We start from the raw sequence: 21,720 nt of genomic DNA on the forward strand, positions 1-21,720 counted from the left end.
TTAATTTCAAACCCTTCTAAATTGTGAAACGTAATATTTTGACTCCAATAGAAAAACTATTTGCACTGTGACTGAGCTCATTAATATTACAAAAGTGCCCAAAAGAATAGTGTTTATAACACTGTGTGAAGCAAATACATATGTGCCACATTGTTTTTGAAAATTTATGTTGTTTGTTATGTGGGTGTAAATGAGCTTTGGTCAATCTCTATTATTATGTAAATGATATGCAAATCATATGCAAATTAGTCCGCCACAGTGGTTTAAATTCCTGGGGAGAACACTGCACCAGTAACTCCAGCTGACCTCGCATCTCTCTCAACTGCCTCTTTCCATCTTGTCGGGTGCCTTCCTCTCTTCCGCCGACCGCCTACATCCTCTGGATTCCAATCTATCAGGGCCCTAGGTTGGCTCTCTGGCCCCATACGACATACATGTCCGAACCATCGGAGTGGCCTTTGCCACAACCGTAGGGAGACTGGTGGCTGTTGAGTTCTCTCCCTGATGGCTGAATTCCGTTCTCGATGGAACCATCGTACTCCCAGGATCCTTCTGAGGCACTGATTGTCAAAGGCATCCAGCTCGTGTTCTTCCCTGAGGGTGGTAGTCCATGTCTCTGCTCCGTACAGTAGTTTGGTGATTATCACAGCATTGTAACAAAGTATTTTCCCCTGGTGAACCGATCAAGAGGATATTGCTGAAACAATTTGCAAGCAGTTTTAAGTTCATTTCGAATTTCCCAGCACTCTCTATCAAACCATAATTTGGTTTCTCTTTTTTTCTTTTTTCTAATTTTGGGTGTTATTTTTTTGACAGTTTTGTCCGCGACTGATGACAGCAAAGCTCTAAATTCTGTAACAACAACATCACAATTGTTTGAATGTCGCTAATTTCATTTTCTTTAGCAATTTCAAGAAGTTGCCTAAAATTTAGTTTTGCTTCACTGTCCCAGATGTATTTGGCTGGTAGTGGTTTCATGTCCATTTTGACTTTGCGTTTTTTTAGCTCCGCTGTCGACTTTGTCGAGCGGAGCTTATCATATGAGTGATTGTCCATCGTCGTCCGGTGTCGTCCGTCGTCGTCCGTGTCAATGTTGTACTTTTTCGACTTCTTCTTGAAAACTACAAGCCTGAATGCTTTGATACTTGGTGTATATGTACCTTGGGTAGACCTCTCTTAGGTTTGTTCATTTCATGTTGATATCTTCAATTCTCTAATTTTGGTGAATATTTTTGTCATTTTTGGTAAAAAGTGATATTTTCGACTTCTTGTTAAAAACCGCAAGTGCAATTGCTTTGATATTACATATATAGGTACTACATGTGGACCTCTCTCAGATTTGTTCATTTTGTAATGATATCTTTAATTCTCTAATTTTGGTGAATATTTTTGTCATTTTTGGTCAAAAGTGATATTTTCGACTTCTTGTTAAAAACCGCAAGTCCAATCGCTTTGATACTACATATATAGGTACTACATGTGGACCTCTCTCAGATTTGTTCATTTCGTGATGATATCTTCAATTCTCTAATTTTGGTGAATATTTTTGGCATTTTTGGTAAAAAGTGATATTTTCGACTTCTTGTTAAAAACCGCAAGTGCAATTGCTTTGATATTACATATATAGGTACTACATGTGGACCTCTCTCAGATTTGTTCATTTTGTAATGATATCTTTAATTCTCTAATTTTGGTGAATATTTTTGTCATTTTTGGTAAAAAGTGATATTTTCGACTTCTTGTTAAAAACCGCAAGTGTAATTGCTTTGATATTACATATATAGGTACTACAAGTGGACCTCTCTCAGATTTGTTCATTTTGTAATGATATCTTTAATTCTCTAATTTTGGTGAATATTTTTGTCATTTTTGGTAAAAAGTGATATTTTCGACTTCTTGTTGAAAACTGTAAGTCCGATTCCTTTGATACTATTCATATTGTTTATTTTCTAATGATGTCTTCAGTTCTTTAATTGAAATGTGCATTGCTAACAGCGGAGCTATCTCAGCCGATAGGCTGCTTGTTATGTTAATATTGTTTACATCAATTTTAAAAGACAGAGACAGTGATATGGGGCAGTGGTCTGAGATGCTGGTTAGGTCATGCACTTTGAAATACTGAACATTTTCAAAAATAAAAGTAGTTGTGATTGCATAATCAACAGTACTGCATCCATTTCTTCATTTACTAAATCATTAATTAAGCCAACTCTGGCATAAGAACCCAGGTACTTAAAACTGTCCACAGCCTCGACAGGAGTATCCCCCAGCGTAATCACTGGGTCCACACCTCCAATCCCCAATTTGGGGCATGAGATGGTCAGGCCAACCTCTGTTGAGATCTGTTGCCACTTGCAGACTTGGATTCGAGCAAGGCTACATCATCCGCAAAATCCAAGTCAGAAAGATACCATCCAGGTTGGATTCCTCTGAGTGTTTGTGTGCGCCGTCTCAGGTAGATACCTGCCTGGTTGTTGTCACATGCCTGTCGAAGGACAAAGTAAATGAAAACACCAAAGAGCAGGAGTGACTACACACATCCCTGTCTTTCTCCTGTCTCAATCTTGAACCAGTCTGTTTGCTGACCATCTACAATGACAGATGCCTGGCAGTCCCCCTGTACACACATTGGATTGCCGTATGTACTTGTCTGGTACCCCATAGGTAAGCCAAACAGAGTGCCAAGAAGGATGAATAGAAGTGGTTGGATGATATGGGGAGGAAAATGGAACATGCTGCAGATCAAGGCAATACCAGGGAACTGTTCCAACTTGTTAAGAAGGTATCAGGGAAGAGAAACCAGTCAGCACCCACCATCAAGGCTGCAGATGGTACTTCTCTTCCTGAAAAGGATGAAGTAAAAGAAAGATGGGCAAGCTATTTCAAGGAGCTGCTAAATCGTCCGAACAGAGGACTCCACTGTATGGAGGAGAGGAACTGCAGGTCTCCCTTGACCCCCCAACAATCGGAGAAGTCCAGAAGGCTGTAGATCAGCTGCAGAAGTACAAGGCGTCAGGACCAGATGGGATACCGGCTGAGCTCCTTCAGCACGGACCAGATATTCTGGTAACCCAGCTCCACCAGCTTATAACCAGGATATGGAATGAAGAAGACATCCCAGAGGACTGGACCAAGAGCCTTATCTGTACTATCTACAAGAAGATAGATATGACTCAGTATAGCAACTACAGAGGTATCTCCCTACTCTCTGTACCAGGCAAAGTTTTTGAGAAAATCCTCCTGAACAGGATACAAGACCCGCTAGAGAAAAAACTTCATGAAAACCAGGGAGGCTTCGGAAGTGGTAGAGGCTGTGTGGACATGATATTCTCTATCCGGTTGTGCTTAGAATACCAACTGCCAGCACTTGCCGTATTTGTAGATTTCAAGGCTGCTTTTGACAGTGTTCATAGACCCTCAATGTGGCATATCCTTCTTGTGGTTACAATAAATAAACAATTTTATCTGATCATCTTCAAATTTGGAAATCATATCAATCACTATGAAATGTCAACTGAGTTCCATTTTGATGTAATTAGCATGTGCAATTTTCAAGATATGGGGTAAGATTTAGCTTACATAGAAATGGTTAGACTTTTATGCAGCTGATAATGAGAACCAAATGATAGTAATATGCTCTCAAAGATCTGCCAATTAGATTAGTTCAGTATAAATAAAATGGCAAGTACAGTCTCTTTAATCTGACTGATATTGCCTATTATTCCAGAACATTTATTAGTCCCCGTTCGAACCCAGTCCAACTTATGAATTGACCTCTGTGCGTCCGTGCTTGTGTTTGTTTGTGTGTGCATCAGGACCTGTATCTTAGACATGTATGAACCAATTACATTCAAACTTCACACATACATAATATTATGCATATGCTTCTCAATTTGTTTCTCCTTCTGATTCAAAATGGCCAAATGGCGGCCATATTTGTGCTAAAAAATCATCAAATATCAAGCATTTATGGATGGATTTTGTTCAAACTTGCATTGGCTAGGTTTTTTTTTGCCAAATTTTGTTTAGATATATTGCTGTACTATTATTTTTTTAAACTTTTATACGATTCATCATATGTTATTTCATAAGGGACATTTTTTTTTAATTATGCTTATATATAGACATTTTTATATTATTCTATAAAAAACATTGAGATTATTATAGGACATGTAGTATTATTAGAACATGAATATTAATAAAAAAAAATTATGATGAATTTATTGTTCTTGTCTATTTTTGGCCAGAAGTGTTAATTATCTTTTTTCCTACAAAATGTTTTATATATATTATTGTGTTTTTTTGTACACACTCTTGCCATGCAAAGAATAGATTGTACCTGGTAGCGAGTTTATCCATAGTTTGTATTCATCTGTCTATTTGTTATTTAGATTTTCAATGTGTAAGGTTGTAAGTTGTGTTATGTTTTTATTCAGGCTCAGAAAGAATTAGATTTTCTGTACAGAGAAATACAAGAATGCAATGATGAACAAACAAAGTTATTAATGGAACAGGGTAAACTGGAACAAGAAGCTAAGGTTTGTGGGTATTACTGAGTTATTAATGGAATAGGGTAAACTGGAACAGTGTGTCATCTTATTGTATGTATACTGTAACTTTGTAGCTCTGCAGATTGTGGTATAACTTATTATTTTGTCGGCGTACAGTGTCAACTTTTCATAAATGAGACATCTTCTTGAAAAATGGCGCTATTCAAATTACTTTCATGGTTGGTGTGTAGGTGCCTTATCATAATATTTCGTTGAGAAAATATCTCCTATTTGGTAAAAAGTGCTATTTTGACTTCTTGAAAACTTGAAAACTACTCGCCTGATTGCTTTGGTACATGAAATAAACTTGCGTACGCCTCTTTCAGAATAGTGAATATTTTTGTAATTTTTGAAGAAAAAAAAGCCAGTAATTTTATTATAAAGTCAGAATTATGTAAATCAACAGATGACAGGTCACTTTTCTATGAGTCTCAATTGACCTCTTCATTTTTGACTCCTGTGTGCAAAGCACAAAGAGGAAGTCTTTGCAGTTAGTGTGTCTGTGTGTGTGTGTGTGGTGTGTGTGTGTGTGTGTGTGTGTGTGTGTGTGTGTGTGTGTGTGTCTGTCCTGCTGATATCTCAAGAACCATACATTGGATTTTGATGAAACTTGGCATATAGATGCTCTGAACTAATGCACAGATTTGATTAGTTTTGGGTAAAAATATGTGCAATATTAATTACCTAATTTGCATAATGATTAATCAATTTTTGGCTTTTCCACTGATATCTCAAGTACTAATCATCACATTTCAATAAACCTAGGACTATGCAGAGACCCAATTAGTTTTTGGTAAATATTTATGCTTATTAATCACCTAATTAAAATAATTAATTAACACTGATATCTCAATTACTGATCATCACATTTGAATAAAATTTTGTACATAAATGCTCTAGAACAATAAACAGGCCCGATTAATTTTGGGTTGAAATTTGTTCATATTAATTCTCTAATAATAATTCATAGTTTTTTTGTTCTAATTACATTTCAATGAAACTTGATACATAGATTACATTACGCAGGCCTTATTAGTTTTACACTCAAATCTGTTCATATCAGTTACCTGATTTACATAATTAGTTTTCAGCTATTCCATCAATATCTCAAGTACAAATAATTTTTAATTAATTTGTAATGTGTCTTCAATACTCACAGCACACTGGAGTTCTTTCTAAGCTTTCTTTGATTTATCCAATAAAGTGGTGATTGAAATTGGACCACATTTAGGGTTTGACAAAATGTAAAACTTATTGACACCATGCAACGTTTGTTTGTTCTTGCAGCATCATCAACAAAGTGTAAACAAACGTGACTCATTGATGCAATTAGTTGCAGAAGAGTTTGGTTTTGAAGGTAAGTCAGTTTGATCACTTTATTGGCTTTCTTAGATCAATGGGTACCAATCATATTATGAGAGATTGATCTGCAGCAAATTGTATTAATTTCTTTTGAAACAATAGATATATGAGTGTCAGATTTGGAGTAAGGTATACTGTATAGGATTAATATGTTTTCTGAACAAAGTGTGCTGTACTTTGTGCCATTCTAGGATAATTTTATTAGTCCCTGTTTGGGCAAGGTCTAAAATGGGGGATTAATTGATTGACCTCTGTGCATCCATGCGACCCCATCGTCTATCTCGGCCATGTCTGGTCTGGTCTACATTAAAATTCACACATATGTACATTTTGGAATGATGTATTCATTTCAAGATTTAATTCAAGATGACCAAATAGTGACCATTTTTGTGCAAAAAAAATCATCAAAATCAAACATTTATGGCATTCCAGAAGCAGTTATCATTCTAACTATGTACATATATTAGACAATATAAGATTTGGTGCACATCATTTAGCTTTTAGATTTGACAGCCATTTATTGAATGCTGACATGTGCAGATTGGTTTTATACAAACTAAACTTGATAACTCACTCTGCTCAGCTTCCAATGAATACACCCAAATAATATGTGTATTAATGCCTTGATAACTCACTCTGCTCAGCTTCCAATGAATACACCCAAATAATATGTGTATTAATGCCTTGATAACTCACTCTGCTCAGCTTCCAATGAATACACCCAAATAATATGTGTATTAATGCCTTGATAACTCACTCTGCTCAGCTTCCAATGAATACACCCAAATAATATGTGTATTAATGCCTTGATAACTCACTCTGCTCAGCTTCCAATGAATACACCTAAATAATATGTGTATTAATGCCTTGATAACTCACTCTGCTCAGCTTCCAATGAATACACCCAAATAATATGTGTATTAATGCCTTGATAACTCACTCTGCTCAGCTTCCAATGAATACACCTAAATAATATGTGTATTAATGCCTTGATAACTCACTCTGCTCAGCTTCCAATGAATACACCTATAATATGTGTATTAATGCCTTGATAACTCACTCTGCTCAGCTTCCAATGAATACACCCAAATAATATGTGTATTAATGCCTTGATAACTCACTCTGCTCAGCTTCCAATGAATACACCCAAATAATATGTGTATTAATGCCTTGATAACTCACTCTGCTCAGCTTCCAATGAATACACCCAAATAATATGTGTATTAATGCCTTGATAACTCACTCTGCTCAGCTTCCAATGAATACACCTAAATAATATGTGTATTAATGCCTTGATAACTCACTCTGCTCAGCTTCCAATGAATACACCCAAATAATATGTGTATTAATGCCTTGATAACTCACTCTGCTCAGCTTCCAATGAATACACCTAAATAATATGTGTATTAATGCCTTGATAACTCACTCTGCTCAGCTTCCAATGAATACACCTATAATATGTGTATTAATGCCTTGATAACTCACTCTGCTCAGCTTCCAATGAATACACCTAAATAATGTGTATTAATGCCTTGATAACTCACTCTGCTCACCTTCCAATGAATACACCTATAATATGTGTATTAATGCCTTGATAACTCACTCTGCTCAGCTTCCAATGAATACACCCAATTAAATAATATGTGTATTAATGCCTTGATAACTCACTCTGCTCAGCTTCCAATGAATACACCCAAATAATGTGTATTAATGCCTTGATAACTCACTCTGCTCAGCTTCCAATGAATACACCCAAATAATATGTGTATTAATGCCTTGATAACACACTCTGCTCAGCTTCCAATGAATACACCCAAATAATATGTGTATTAATGCCTTGATAACTCACTCTGCTCAGCTTCCAATGAATACACCTAAATAATATGTGTATTAATGCCTTGATAACTCACTCTGCTCAGCTTCCAATGAATACACCCAAATAATATGTGTATTAATGCCTTGATAACTCACTCTGCTCAGCTTCCAATGAATACACCCAATTAAATATGTGTATTAATGCCTTGATAACTCACTCTGCTCAGCTTCCAATGAATACACCCAAATAATATGTGTATTAATGCCTTGATAACTCACTCTGCTCAGCTTCCAATGAATACACCTAAATAATATGTGTATTAATGCCTTGATAACTCACTCTGCTCAGCTTCCAATGAATACACCCAATTAAATAATATGTGTATTAATGCCTTGATAACTCACTCTGCTCAGCTTCCAATGAATACACCTATAATATGTGTATTAATGCCTTGATAACTCACTCTGCTCAGCTTCCAATGAATACACCTAAATAATATGTGTATTAATGCCTTGATAACTCACTCTGCTCAGCTTCCAATGAATACACCTAAATAATATGTGTATTAATGCCTTGATAACACACTCTGCTCAGCTTCCAATGAATACACCCAAATAATATGTGTATTAATGCCTTGATAACTCACTCTGCTCAGCTTCCAATGAATACACCCAATTAAATAATATGTGTATTAATGCCTTGATAACTCACTCTGCTCAGCTTCCAATGAATACACCTATAATATGTGTATTAATGCCTTGATAACTCACTCTGCTCAGCTTCCAATGAATACACCTAAATAATGTGTATTAATGCCTTGATAACTCACTCTGCTCAGCTTCCAATGAATACACCTAAATAATATGTGTATTAATGCCTTGATAACTCACTCTGCTCAGCTTCCAATGAATACACCCAAATAATATGTGTATTAATGCCTTGATAACTCACTCTGCTCAGCTTCCAATGAATACACCTAAATGATATGTGTATTAATGCCTTGATAACTCACTCTGCTCAGCTTCCAATGAATACACCCAAATATGTGTATTAATGCCTTGATAACACACTCTGCTCAGCTTCCAATGAATACACCCAAATAATATGTGTATTAATGCCTTGATAACTCACTCTGCTCAGCTTCCAATGAATACACCCAAATAATATGTGTATTAATGCCTTGATAACTCACTCTGCTCAGCTTCCAATGAATACACCCAATTAAATATGTGTATTAATGCCTTGATAACTCACTCTGCTCAGCTTCCAATGAATACACCCAAATAATATGTGTATTAATGCCTTGATAACTCACTCTGCTCAGCTTCCAATGAATACACCTAAATAATATGTGTATTAATGCCTTGATAACTCACTCTGCTCAGCTTCCAATGAATACACCCAATTAAATAATATGTGTATTAATGCCTTGATAACTCACTCTGCTCAGCTTCCAATGAATACACCTATAATATGTGTATTAATGCCTTGATAACTCACTCTGCTCAGCTTCCAATGAATACACCCAATTAAATAATATGTGTATTAATGCCTTGATAACTCACTCTGCTCAGCTTCCAATGAATACACCTATAATATGTGTATTAATGCCTTGATAACTCACTCTGCTCAGCTTCCAATGAATACACCTAAATAATATGTGTATTAATGCCTTGATAACTCACTCTGCTCAGCTTCCAATGAATACACCTAAATAATATGTGTATAAAATTTAATGCCTTGATAACTCACTCTGCTCAGCTTCCAATGAATACACCTATAATATGTGTATTAATGCCTTGATAACTCACTCTGCTCAGCTTCCAATGAATACACCTAAATAATGTGTATTAATGCCTTGATAACTCACTCTGCTCAGCTTCCAATGAATACACCTATAATATGTGTATTAATGCCTTGATAACTCACTCTGCTCAGCTTCCAATGAATACGCCTAAATAATGTGTATTAATGCCTTGATAACTCACTCTGCTCAGCTTCCAATGAATACACCTAAATAATATGTGTATTAATGCCTTGATAACTCACTCTGCTCAGCTTCCAATGAATACACCTAAATAATATGTGTATTAATGCCTTGATAACTCACTCTGCTCAGCTTCCAATGAATACACCCAATTAAATAATATGTGTATGAATGCCTTGATAACTCACTCTGCTCAGCTTCCAATAAATACACCTAAATAATATGTGTATTAATGCCTTGATAACTCACTCTGCTCAGCTTCCAATGAATACACCTATAATATGTGTATTAATGCCTTGATAACTCACTCTGCTCAGCTTCCAATGAATACACCTATAATATGTGTATTAATGCCTTGATAACTCACTCTGCTCAGCTTCCAATGAATACACCCAAATAATATGTGTATTAATGCCTTGATAACTCACTCTGCTCAGCTTCCAATGAATACACCTATAATATGTGTATTAATGCCTTGATAACTCACTTTGCTCAGCTTCCAATGAATACACCCACATAATATGTGTATTAATGCCTTGATAACTCACTCTGCTTAGCTTCCAACGAATACACCTAAATAATATGTGTATTAATGCCTTGATAACTCACTCTGCTCAGCTTCCAATGAATACACCTATAATATGTGTATTAATGCCTTGATAACTCACTCTGCTCAGCTTCCAATGAATACGCCTAAATAATATGTGTATTAATGCCTTGATAACTCACTCTGCTCAGCTTCCAATGAATACACCTAAATAATATGTGTATTAATGCCTTGATAACTCACTCTGCTCAGCTTCCAATGAATACACCTAAATGATATGTGTATTAATGCCTTGATAACTCACTCTGCTCAGCTTCCAATGAATACACCCAAATATGTGTATTAATGCCTTGATAACACACTCTGCTCAGCTTCCAATGAATACACCCAAATAATATGTGTATTAATGCCTTGATAACTCACTCTGCTCAGCTTCCAATGAATACACCCAAATAATATGTGTATTAATGCCTTGATAACTCACTCTGCTCAGCTTCCAATGAATACACCCAATTAAATATGTGTATTAATGCCTTGATAACTCACTCTGCTCAGCTTCCAATGAATACACCCAAATAATATGTGTATTAATGCCTTGATAACTCACTCTGCTCAGCTTCCAATGAATACACCTAAATAATATGTGTATTAATGCCTTGATAACTCACTCTGCTCAGCTTCCAATGAATACACCCAATTAAATAATATGTGTATTAATGCCTTGATAACTCACTCTGCTCAGCTTCCAATGAATACACCTATAATATGTGTATTAATGCCTTGATAACTCACTCTGCTCAGCTTCCAATGAATACACCCAATTAAATAATATGTGTATTAATGCCTTGATAACTCACTCTGCTCAGCTTCCAATGAATACACCTATAATATGTGTATTAATGCCTTGATAACTCACTCTGCTCAGCTTCCAATGAATACATCCAAATAATATGTGTATTAATGCCTTGATAACTCACTCTGCTCAGCTTCCAATGAATACACCTATAATATGTGTATTAATGCCTTGATAACTCACTCTGCTCAGCTTCCAATGAATACACCCAAATAATATGTGTATTAATGCCTTGATAACTCACTCTGCTCGGCTTCCAATGAATACACCTATTAGTAAATAATATGTGTATTAATGCCTTGATAACTCACTCTGCTCAGCTTCCAATGAATACACCCAATTAAATAATATGTGTATTAATGCCTTGATAACTCACTCTGCTCAGCTTCCAATGAATACACCTATAATATGTGTATTAATGCCTTGATAACTCACTCTGCTCAGCTTCCAATGAATACACCCAAATAATATGTGTATTAATGCCTTGATAACTCACTCTGCTCAGCTTCCAATGAATACACCTATTAGTAAATAATATGTGTATTAATGCCTTGATAACTCACTCTGCTCAGCTTCCAATGAATACACCTATTAGTAAATAATATGTGTATTAATGCCTTGATAACTCACTCTGCTCAGCTTCCAATGAATACACCTATAATATGTGTATTAATGCCTTGATAACTCACTCTGCTCAGCTTCCAATGAATACACCTATAATATGTGTATTAATGCCTTGATAACTCACTCTGCTCAGCTTCCAATGAATACACCTAAATAATATGTGTATTAATGCCTTGATAACTCACTCTGCTCAGCTTCCAATGAATACACCTATTAGTAAATAATATGTGTATTAATGCCTTGATAACTCACTCTGCTCAGCTTCCAATGAATACACCTATAATATGTGTATTAATGCCTTGATAACTCACTCTGCTCAGCTTCCAATGAATACACCTATAATATGTGTATTAATGCCTTGATAACTCACTCTGCTCAGCTTCCAATGAATACACCCAAATAATGTGTGTATTAATGCACAATGTAACAAATCATTTGTGAACACGCCTTATTTGGAAATTCTATCCCATAATAATATCATTCAGTGTACCAATGCAGTGTGCACAAATGACAGTACAGTTGGAAACAGACATGTAGGGTACGTTTATAGTTGAACTTTTTTTTGACAGCTGTCTGTGAAATATTATTATTTGTCACTATCCCTTATTAGGAATTGGCATTTCCTAATAATGTAGGCTACAATTACCTCCGCCAAAATACAGTACAGTTCTCGCGAGAGCTTTGGCTTCACTTCAGCTTCACCTTCGCTTCAGCATCGCATCATTATGGCATTGTTATGGCTTCAGCATCGTATCAATGTCGCGACATTAAAAAGTTAGGCGGTTATCGCTTCGCTTCATTGTGGCCTCAGCATCGCTTCATCAAACAAAGAAGTACAGAACTCATTTCGCCCAACCTCTCGACCTAGATTTGGCTGGGATTGACTATTTTATTTCAAACAATATTCTGACGTGACGCACTGCTACAAAATGTATTTCAACAGGAGTATGACATGGTTGTCCAGGTTTCTTTTCCTGACTGTGTTGAGTTTACGATTTGTATAATTATTGTTATTTCCCCCAAGGAGAAGACAAGCTGAAGGACCATGAAGCTAAATAGAAGTCCCACGCATGGACTGAGTGAAAGAAAATATTTCTAAGGCTAAATTAAAACCTAATATCTCTGTGTATTTTGCATCTGTGTCAATTTTGCATATATTTGGTATGACAGTATGTTCGTAAATATCTGGAAAAATCTTGTCTTTTGTTAAGTTTCATTTGTTTGAAATGTCTACCGACCGTGTCCCAATAATTTGTTTCATGGTTTGGAATATCGATCCCCGTTGGTTTCTCCAAATGGTCCCGACGTCCGTCATTCAACACAATCAGCATTTATTTATCGCAATTCATGGGGATCATGTCATGTAATTTGCGGGGTGTAAAACCAAATAATTAATTTTACCTTGTGAAACTACAACACAGCGTAGAGTTGTCGCGGTGAAACAGTCACCTTAAAAACGATGGAACTTCAATTATCCATTTCTCACCTTGAAATAAAATAAAAAAATTTGAAGAGCATCAGGGGTTATATTATTAACCAGTCTTACCAATCGCTAGCTTTATTTTATTCAGTCAAATCCAAGTGCTATTTGATTTTTTACAGGGCATGTGGCTCGTTTTTATTCGAAAATATTTTTTGTGAGAATACTTTTAAAGTACGCATAGATCCAGCTCAGGTTGAAAATTGGATGTAAAATTTTACCAGACCGACGCCACCACAACCATCCAATCATAGTTAGAAATGTACGCACTTGTTTTGGAACTTTGTATCAAGATGGCAGGCGACAATGCCGACGCACCAGGCGGCGTACGTGTGTTTTGCATGTATTAGTAGTCCGGGCATGGGATCGGACTCTGCTACGGACGAAACACAGAAAAATACCACCAAAATGAGGAATCTGAATCTGTTCTCTTAGCAGCAAATTAGCCGAAAAAGGGTACTTTTATAACAAGAACAGTTTCATTTCGTACAGCAAATTGTGTTGCATCCGAGCGACGATTGTATCATGTGATTTAAATTTATCACGATTTTCCTTGCAGTCAATATGACACTTGTCACCTTGCAGATTGCAATGTACTTCACAAAGTTTTTGGTACCCAATACCCGCAACATTAAATAATTAAACAAGATATCTTTTTAAAATGTCATTTTACTCTTGGTCATATTATTATTGAATTTCAAATCGATTACATATCGAACTTCTGTACATGTGTTTTTCTCTACTGCCTTTCCATGTGAAAATATTGTGGTCATACTCATGTCACAATACTTTGAAGCTGATGCCATGTTGATGCCATGAGACTGCGAAGCTGAGGCCACGATGATGCCACAAAATAAGCTTCAATTTTCAATGATGCGAAGCTGATCCCACAATGATGCGATGCTGAGGCGACAATGAAGCCATGTGTAGGCGACAATGATGTCACAAAAGCCAAAGCTTTTGCGAGAACTGTACTGTATGATAGGCTCCAACTTATAGAGGTAAACGGAGAGAATCATTGGCGACTTTTTTTGCTACTTCAGGAATTGGTAATTTACCCTACAGTACTCGGCAGGTCAAAGAGTTTATGAGTAATCTGAAACAACAACTGGAGCAATACGTTGCAGAAACTAAAAGCACTAAAGTGAGTTTATGTAATGTTGTAATTTTGATTTTTCATCAGCAAGTAAAACTAAAACATCTCATGTTACATTTCTCACTCTCTAGGTTCCCCACATGACATTGTTTGATGTATAATCATTATATAAGGCACCCCCTTCTTAATAGTGTTACAACTGGCTAAGTAAAGGATTTTGAATTCATGCCTTCCTTGTTGGTGTTAAATACTTTTCTTTAGTCTTTGCTATAACTCTGGGTAAATGGTTTGGATTAAGTTAAACCCTGCTAACCTATTTATCAGTCATTGTCTATGATTTTACATAACAAAAAGAATCATACTTTTACTCAGTATCAAAATATAGAGAGTCGAAATTGAATCAAAAGAGCTGAACTGCCATTAATGAAATGTAACCGTTTTTATTTCAGAAACATTATGACGAGAAAGAAAGTGAATTTCAAAAACAGATTGATGATTTACGTGATGTCAAGACAAAATTAGAACACAATGAAAAGATTAAACAGGACACTATTGTGAGTATCATTTGATGTGTGCTTTGTACCCTAACCTAAGTGTCTGGATTGTCAATGAGGTATATTATTACTTGATCAGCAAAATTAGGTGAAATAAGGCCCTAGATTGTTTTAGCCAATAGGTAGCATATGTTTAATAAATCATTAGTCCCCGTTTAGGCGCAGCCTGAAAAGGGGACTTTATAATTCAGGTTTTGTCCGTTTTCCATCTCCAACATTTTCTCAGAAATTCTACAGCAGGTATCAGTGAAACTTGGCAGGTTGATGAACAAGTGTCTTCCGAGTATGCACATAATTTTTTTTCCAGATCTGAAAATCCCAAGTGGGTCTTTTTCACGATTTTTATCAAAAATTAGCTCTCCCGGCAACATTGACAGAACGTCTGCGCATGCTCAGAATAAATTAATTACTGTAAAATACTTTATTTTTGCTTGCAACATTTTTTTGCTATTTTCGCTGAAGAAATGTTTCAGTTAAAATAAAATCCAGTGAATATTCCCTTTTTCCTATATTTTACAGTCAAACTTGTCAAAAATAAATTCAATACAAAAAACAGCCAGAAAAAGTCTTTTCAGCGAATGATAATTCCAGCTGAAAAAAAATATTTTACAGTAGATTAGATCTGTGAGTAACGCTACAGCACATGATTTCTCCATTGCGTGCAATTTATTATAGTACTGTTTATACATGTATTCTGTTCGGCTCAGTGGTCTCATTCACTAGTTACTAGAAGAACTAGTAACCTTATTTGATTTCAAGAACTTCAAGAAGGCGGCATAAGAGACATGTTTGCAAAGGTAAGTTCTCCAGTTTCTACAAAATTGAATGTATTTTGGGGTACGATTGGTGTACATTCCATGACGTACGTACGGACATGAATATTATGATACTTGCCAGCTTTATATTCTTGTGAAAAACCAAAAAAGCAAACAATTGTCTCCAATCTACGAAGTTTGTAAATTGTATACCCTGTCAAATTATTGTACACGAACGATTAATTCATGGGGACATAGTTTCAAGTAAATCGTTATCCGGTCTTTAGCTTAGGGGGGGGGGAATGTCCCTGTGTCGATCAACTTATTCATTATATAATAGTAGGTTGCATATGATTATATTTGTATTTTTATGTTGTGAGCATTAAACTGTTAGTTGTAATGAAGATTTTGCCGATCTCGTACAATTCAACATGGCCGATGTGCAATGACAACACGTGTATGGACGTTCGGTCGAGTAGTCTGCAACGGACCATGAAATCACCCGGCGTTTTTTCGTCTTTTTTTTTAGTTTTTTAGCTCCGCTGTCGACTTTGTCGAGCGGAGCTTATCATATGAGTGATTGTCCGTCGTCGTCCGTGTTAATGTTTTACTTTTTCGACTTCTTCTTGAAAACTACAAGCCTGAATGCTTTGATACTTGGTGTATATGTACCTTGGGTAGACCTCTCTTAGGTTTGTTCATTTCATGTTGATATCTTCAATTCTCTAATTTTGGTGAATATTTTTGTCATTTTTGGTAAAAAGTTATATTTTCGACTTCTTGTTAAAAACCGCAAGTGCAATTACTTTGATATTACATATATAGGTACTACATGTGGACCTCTCTCAGATTTGTTCATTTTGTAATGATATCTTTAATTCTCTAATTTTGGTGAATATTTTTGTCATTTTTGGTAAAAAGTGATATTTTCGACTTCTTGTTGAAAACCGCAAGTCCAATTGCTTTGATACTACATATATAGGTACTACATGTGGACCTCTCTCAGATTTGTTCATTTCGTGATGATATCTTCAATTCTCTAATTTTGGTGAATATTTTTGGCATTTTTGGTAAAAAGTGATATTTTCGACTTCTTGTTAAAAACCGCAAGTCCAATTGCTTTGATACTACATATATAGGTACTACATGTGGACCTCTCTCAGATTTGTTCATTTCGTGATGATATCTTCAATTCTCTAATTTTGGTGAATATTTTTGTCATTTTTGGTAAAAAGTGATATTTTCGACTTCTTGTTAAAAACCGCAAGTGCAATTGCTTTGATATTACATATATAGGTACTACACGTGGACCTTTCTCAGATTTGTTCATTTTGTGATGATATCTTCAATTCTCTAATTTTGGTGAATATTTTTGTAATTTTTGGTAAAAAGTGATATTTTCGACTTCTTGTTAAAAACCGCAAGTCCGATTGCTTTGATATTACATGTATAGGTACTACACATGGATCTTTCTCAGATTTGTTCATTTTGTGATGATATCTTCAATTCTCTAATTTTGGTGAATATTTTTGTAATTTTTGGTAAAAAGTGATATTTTCGACTTCTTGTTAAAAATCAATAGTTCAATTGCTTTGATATTACATATATAGGTACTACACGTGGACCTTTCTCAGATTTGTTCATTTTGTGATGATATCTTCAATTCTCTAATTTTGGTGAATATTTTTGTAATTTTTGGTAAAAAGTGATATTTTCGACTTCTTGTTAAAAATCAATAGTTCAATTGCTTTGATATTACATATATAGATACTACATGTAGACCTTTCTCAGATTTGTTCATTTTGTGATGATATCTTCAGTTCTCTAATTTTGGTGAATATTTTTGCCATTTTTGGTAAAAAGTGATATTTTCGACTTCTTGTTGAAAACTGTAAGTCCGATTGCTTTGATATTACATATATAGGTACTACATGTGGAACTCTCTCAGATTTGTTCATTTTGTGATGATATCTTCAATTCTCTAATTAATTTATTTTGGTGAATATTTTTGTAATTTTTGGTAAAAAGTGATATTTTCGAATTCTTGTTAAAAACTGTAAGTCCGATTGCTTTGATACTATTCATATTGTTCATTTTCTAATGATGTCTTCAGTTCTTTAATTGAAATGTGCATTGCTAACAGCGGAGCTATCTCAGCCGATAGGCTGCTTGTTTAAAAATATTTTAGATATTTCATTCACTCCTGGCGCCTAAAAAAGTCTAATTTATATTTTACCGTAGTCATTGACACCTATTGTGAATAGCCCGAATGGGTAAGCTTCGTTTCGACAATGAGCTGTTATTTCTGCGAACAATGTTAAATTATTCTTTGAATGCTCAGTTTATATTTTGAAAACAACTAATTTTTTGATTAAAAAAAAAATCATGCCGTTTTCCCTGTCAAAATCAAAGCATAAAGATCTTGCCAGAACATCCGTAAATCTACTACCGCGTTGCGTTCACCACGAGGTCACTGAACCGTCATTAACATATTTAAATGTGCCACGTGTAAATGAGAACATGGCGGATATCGTATCGCTTCGCGCATTTACATTCGACTGAAATCATTTGTTTACGATGAAACTAAGTTGAATATTACTTCCAATTTATAAAAATTTAACGAATTAAATTTGTGTGCATTATTATAATCATTACTGAATAATAATCAACAATTGCAATACTGCGAAAACAAGTAAGTTATTCACTTGCGAAACACAGAATGACCAGATTGTGCTACCGTGATCATTCGCTACTGGTACTAACCACTAAGCAATGTATTCGTGTTTGTATTTATTCGAAACTTCTTTTAAAACATACTTTACTTTTCGTTATCAACAAGATTATAATAAAAATAATGCATGTTACAGTATGTAAATTTTTTGGGGGGATTCAATTCCAACATTTTGCGATGCCTATGAACCAAAAGCCTTTCACTCTTCTCTGAGTGACACCTAAACCAGAGGTTTTATGGTGTATAAACTGGCACTAAATGAAAAGGCTGTTGAACCTTATTCAAATTTATAAGTACATGTTATTATGCATTTCATTATGAAAACTGACTAAATTAAATGTGATCTTATTTTTAATTATGATTATGATTTATATCGATAATGACGTTTTCATCCAATATTAATTGTGCAATTGTTAAAATGCCTACCTACACATTTATTGTTTTTGTTTCTGTTGCCCTGAAATAGACATTTGTAAAAAAAAAAAAAAAAATTAAAGAAATCATGCTTGATTAAAATTTAAAAAAAAAAGATGTAGTCATGTAGCCCCTTTCTGTTACCTGTTTTCAACTTCTTCCAAAGTAAAACTGGCGAAGCCATGTAATTGCCATACCAATCTGATTAAAATCTGATGTAGTGTACGGGCTTTAATTATTTTGGCTATAAACTTATTTTAATTATATTTTTTATTACTTTTGTTATTAATGCCCTTTTATTTTATTATTTTACTTTGATTTTGATTTTGTGATTTTTTTTTTAATTCCGCCCTACCTACATCTGATCCTACGCCTATGTAAGTCCCGTTCAAATCTCGCGTAAGTAACAGCCAATCACAGCCCTCCTTTTATACAGGCTGTCGGTTGCTTACTTTTCAGTGTAGCGACACGCTATGGGCAATCTTTTTGTACATTATATTTTGCTCACTTGAATAAACCATTAATAGAAAATTGCTCGTATATTTTTATTTGCAAAAGAAATTCCACAGCATTTTACAATTTTTGTCATTACATTGAATATTTTTTTCACTTCCAACAAATGTGTACACTTCCAGATACATCTTCGCCAGCCAAGGTTCGTTCATTCAGTCATCGCTTCAATTTTACATCACTGAGCATAATTATCTAGAATGGAAGCAAAAAAATAAGTAAATCGTAATGATTAGAACACTGTAAACAGCTATAGTAAACAATGCAAACTGATTTTAAATTGTATAACGGTCACCGGCCCACGGCATCGACGCAGAAAATTGGAGCAAAAAATATTTCCTGATCAATTGCGTTGTGTTCCAATAAAAAATATTTTATTCCAGTCCAAATTAGCTCAATTACTTTACTAAAGAGTTATTGTATAATGTACAAAATGTTGATACAATTTGATGAATATTTACAGCTCTGCTTCAATGCCGTAGACGATGTTGGCCCGATCGTCAACAAAACATCACCCGTCTCCAGGGCAGGTGACTGGAAAAAGACACTGGTGTTCGGTCGAAACGGTGGAAACAAAATCGTCACTCCCAGAATAACTATGCAAAATAACGATCTAAAGTCGAACCATTCGAGCCACAATTTTAACATAAAAATGACTTTCGTTGCATTTGACAATGATAAACTTACCGAAAAGCCGTGTTATTCTCGGTCGCTAACGTCAGTATAATCCGCCATTTTATTTGAGTGTGTTTGCCACCCGACTCCGCCCGGTGACGTCATCATGTGCGCTATAGAAGGAGGTCTGTGATTCGTTGACTAAAATCGTCGATAGTGGGTCTCATTGAAATCTCGTTACATAGGCGTCGGATCAGATGTAGGTAGGGCGGAATTAAAAAAAAAATCACAAAATCAAAGTAAAATAATAAAATAAAAGGTCATTAATAAAAAAAATAAAAAAATAAAATAAGTTTATAGCCAAAATAATTAAAGCCCGTACACTACATCAGATTTTAATCAGATTGTTGCCATACAATCATCAACTTGGGGAAAACTTGTATGTTATTGAAAATCTTTATTTTGTTGTCTGTGAATTAATATAATATTTGAAATGGCGTAATGGTGCAAAATATTCTCAAACAATCAGTCTTCTGAGATGACACTACACTGCACATTTATGCACAGTCAGTATCCCAATGCGCGATCACAGCTTACTAAGTGATGATTGTGGTTGAAATGGAAAACTGAATACAAAAATCCAGTAATATCTCAAACGAATTTCCGTCTGCTGTGAATGCATGTTTCGTTGCATCAAATAAATAACCCAATTTTATGATAGAAGCTTGCAATCTTGTGGCATACAGGGTCAAGTGATTGAGCAATAAAAAATGTGGTTTTATGTATTAGGTCATTGAATGTATCCAAAAACATGGTACCAATGATCTGAAATTTCAGGAGTGCTCGCTGAAGGTTTTATCAATCCTGCGTATTGTCTTGTTCTTTTTCAATCCTGCATTTCAGTTACTAGAATTCATACTAAAAAAATAGTTTCTGTTTTTCTTCTAATAATTCGGCCACTTTCAAAAACAAATGTTTTTCCATAGTCGAAATGCTAGAAGAATACAAAACTACTGTGATTTCATAGTGATACCTGTAGGGCCCATTGTCAATTAGTTCGCCTGATCAACACAGCGTTATACATAGGACTGATATTGAATCACGGAGAGTAAAATCTGGTGATACTAATCCCAAGAACCACTCAGATTGGGACATATGTCTTATGAACCCACATGTGTATGTCTTTGACTATACTCATTTTAACCTTTTTTTTTTTTTTTTTTTTTTTTACAGTGGTGCTGTGAACTGCTTCAATTTCGCAAGGCAATTTTTTCTGGGTTCCTACAACATGGAGTGTCAGGGACTTTATTGAAATGTTGTACACAAATTTCACAAAATCCTGAATATATCTAGAAGTGAAAATTAAATGGTTTACAATATTTTATACCCATTAATAATGATTGAAATGCAATAATATTACTGCACTAAAAAGACTTCAAACAATTATTGTTACTTCTCCATTGAAGGTTACGAGCAGACCAACCTTTATCACTACTGGCTTTCTTAATTATTACATGTACTTGCTCTGAAAACATAGCTTTTACAATGGTTTAAATTAACAGATGTTGTTCTATGTACAATGAATACATTTTAAATAATAAACTTTACTGTGTTAATAACAAATTGTATTTGACAACATGAGAATGATTCTGATGCCTAGTGGTGATGTTGAAACAAACCCAGGTCCTGGTAATATACTAAGACCTGATTAACAAAGAAGTCATGTACATCAAGGTTCATTCAGATTTATGAATGCAGTTTCTTGAGCAAGTATACATGTATGACAAATAGTTTTGTTGCACTTGTGTACTCTGAGATTCTGAACA

At 35.0% G+C, this 21,720-nt stretch overlaps 1 protein-coding gene and 1 long non-coding RNA gene across 2 annotated transcripts in view; one reads left to right on the forward strand and one right to left on the reverse strand.

The window, feature by feature from the left end:
* The window catches only part of LOC100369030 (DNA repair protein RAD50.L-like), a 103,182-nt gene that overhangs the window by 21,709 nt on the left and 59,753 nt on the right, over nt 1-21,720 (forward strand). Inside the window, exons 15-18 of the mRNA XM_085498127.1 lie at nt 4,437-4,538; nt 5,838-5,907; nt 14,263-14,363; nt 14,765-14,869. Coding sequence (XP_085354253.1) covers nt 4,437-4,538; nt 5,838-5,907; nt 14,263-14,363; nt 14,765-14,869 — 378 coding nt within the window. The remainder of the gene's footprint in view (nt 1-4,436; nt 4,539-5,837; nt 5,908-14,262; nt 14,364-14,764; nt 14,870-21,720) is intronic.
* Nucleotides 19,301-20,224, reverse strand: LOC146747406 (uncharacterized). The gene is made up of 2 exons (XR_014929229.1): nt 19,967-20,224; nt 19,301-19,474 (listed from the first exon to the last, which is right to left on the reverse strand). It is a non-coding gene; the product is annotated as an uncharacterized LOC146747406 (long non-coding RNA).

Source organism: Saccoglossus kowalevskii, chromosome 4, assembly GCF_978046115.1.
Source record: "Saccoglossus kowalevskii chromosome 4, keSacKowa6.1, whole genome shotgun sequence".
NCBI classification, from domain to species: Eukaryota; Metazoa; Hemichordata; class Enteropneusta; family Harrimaniidae; genus Saccoglossus; species Saccoglossus kowalevskii.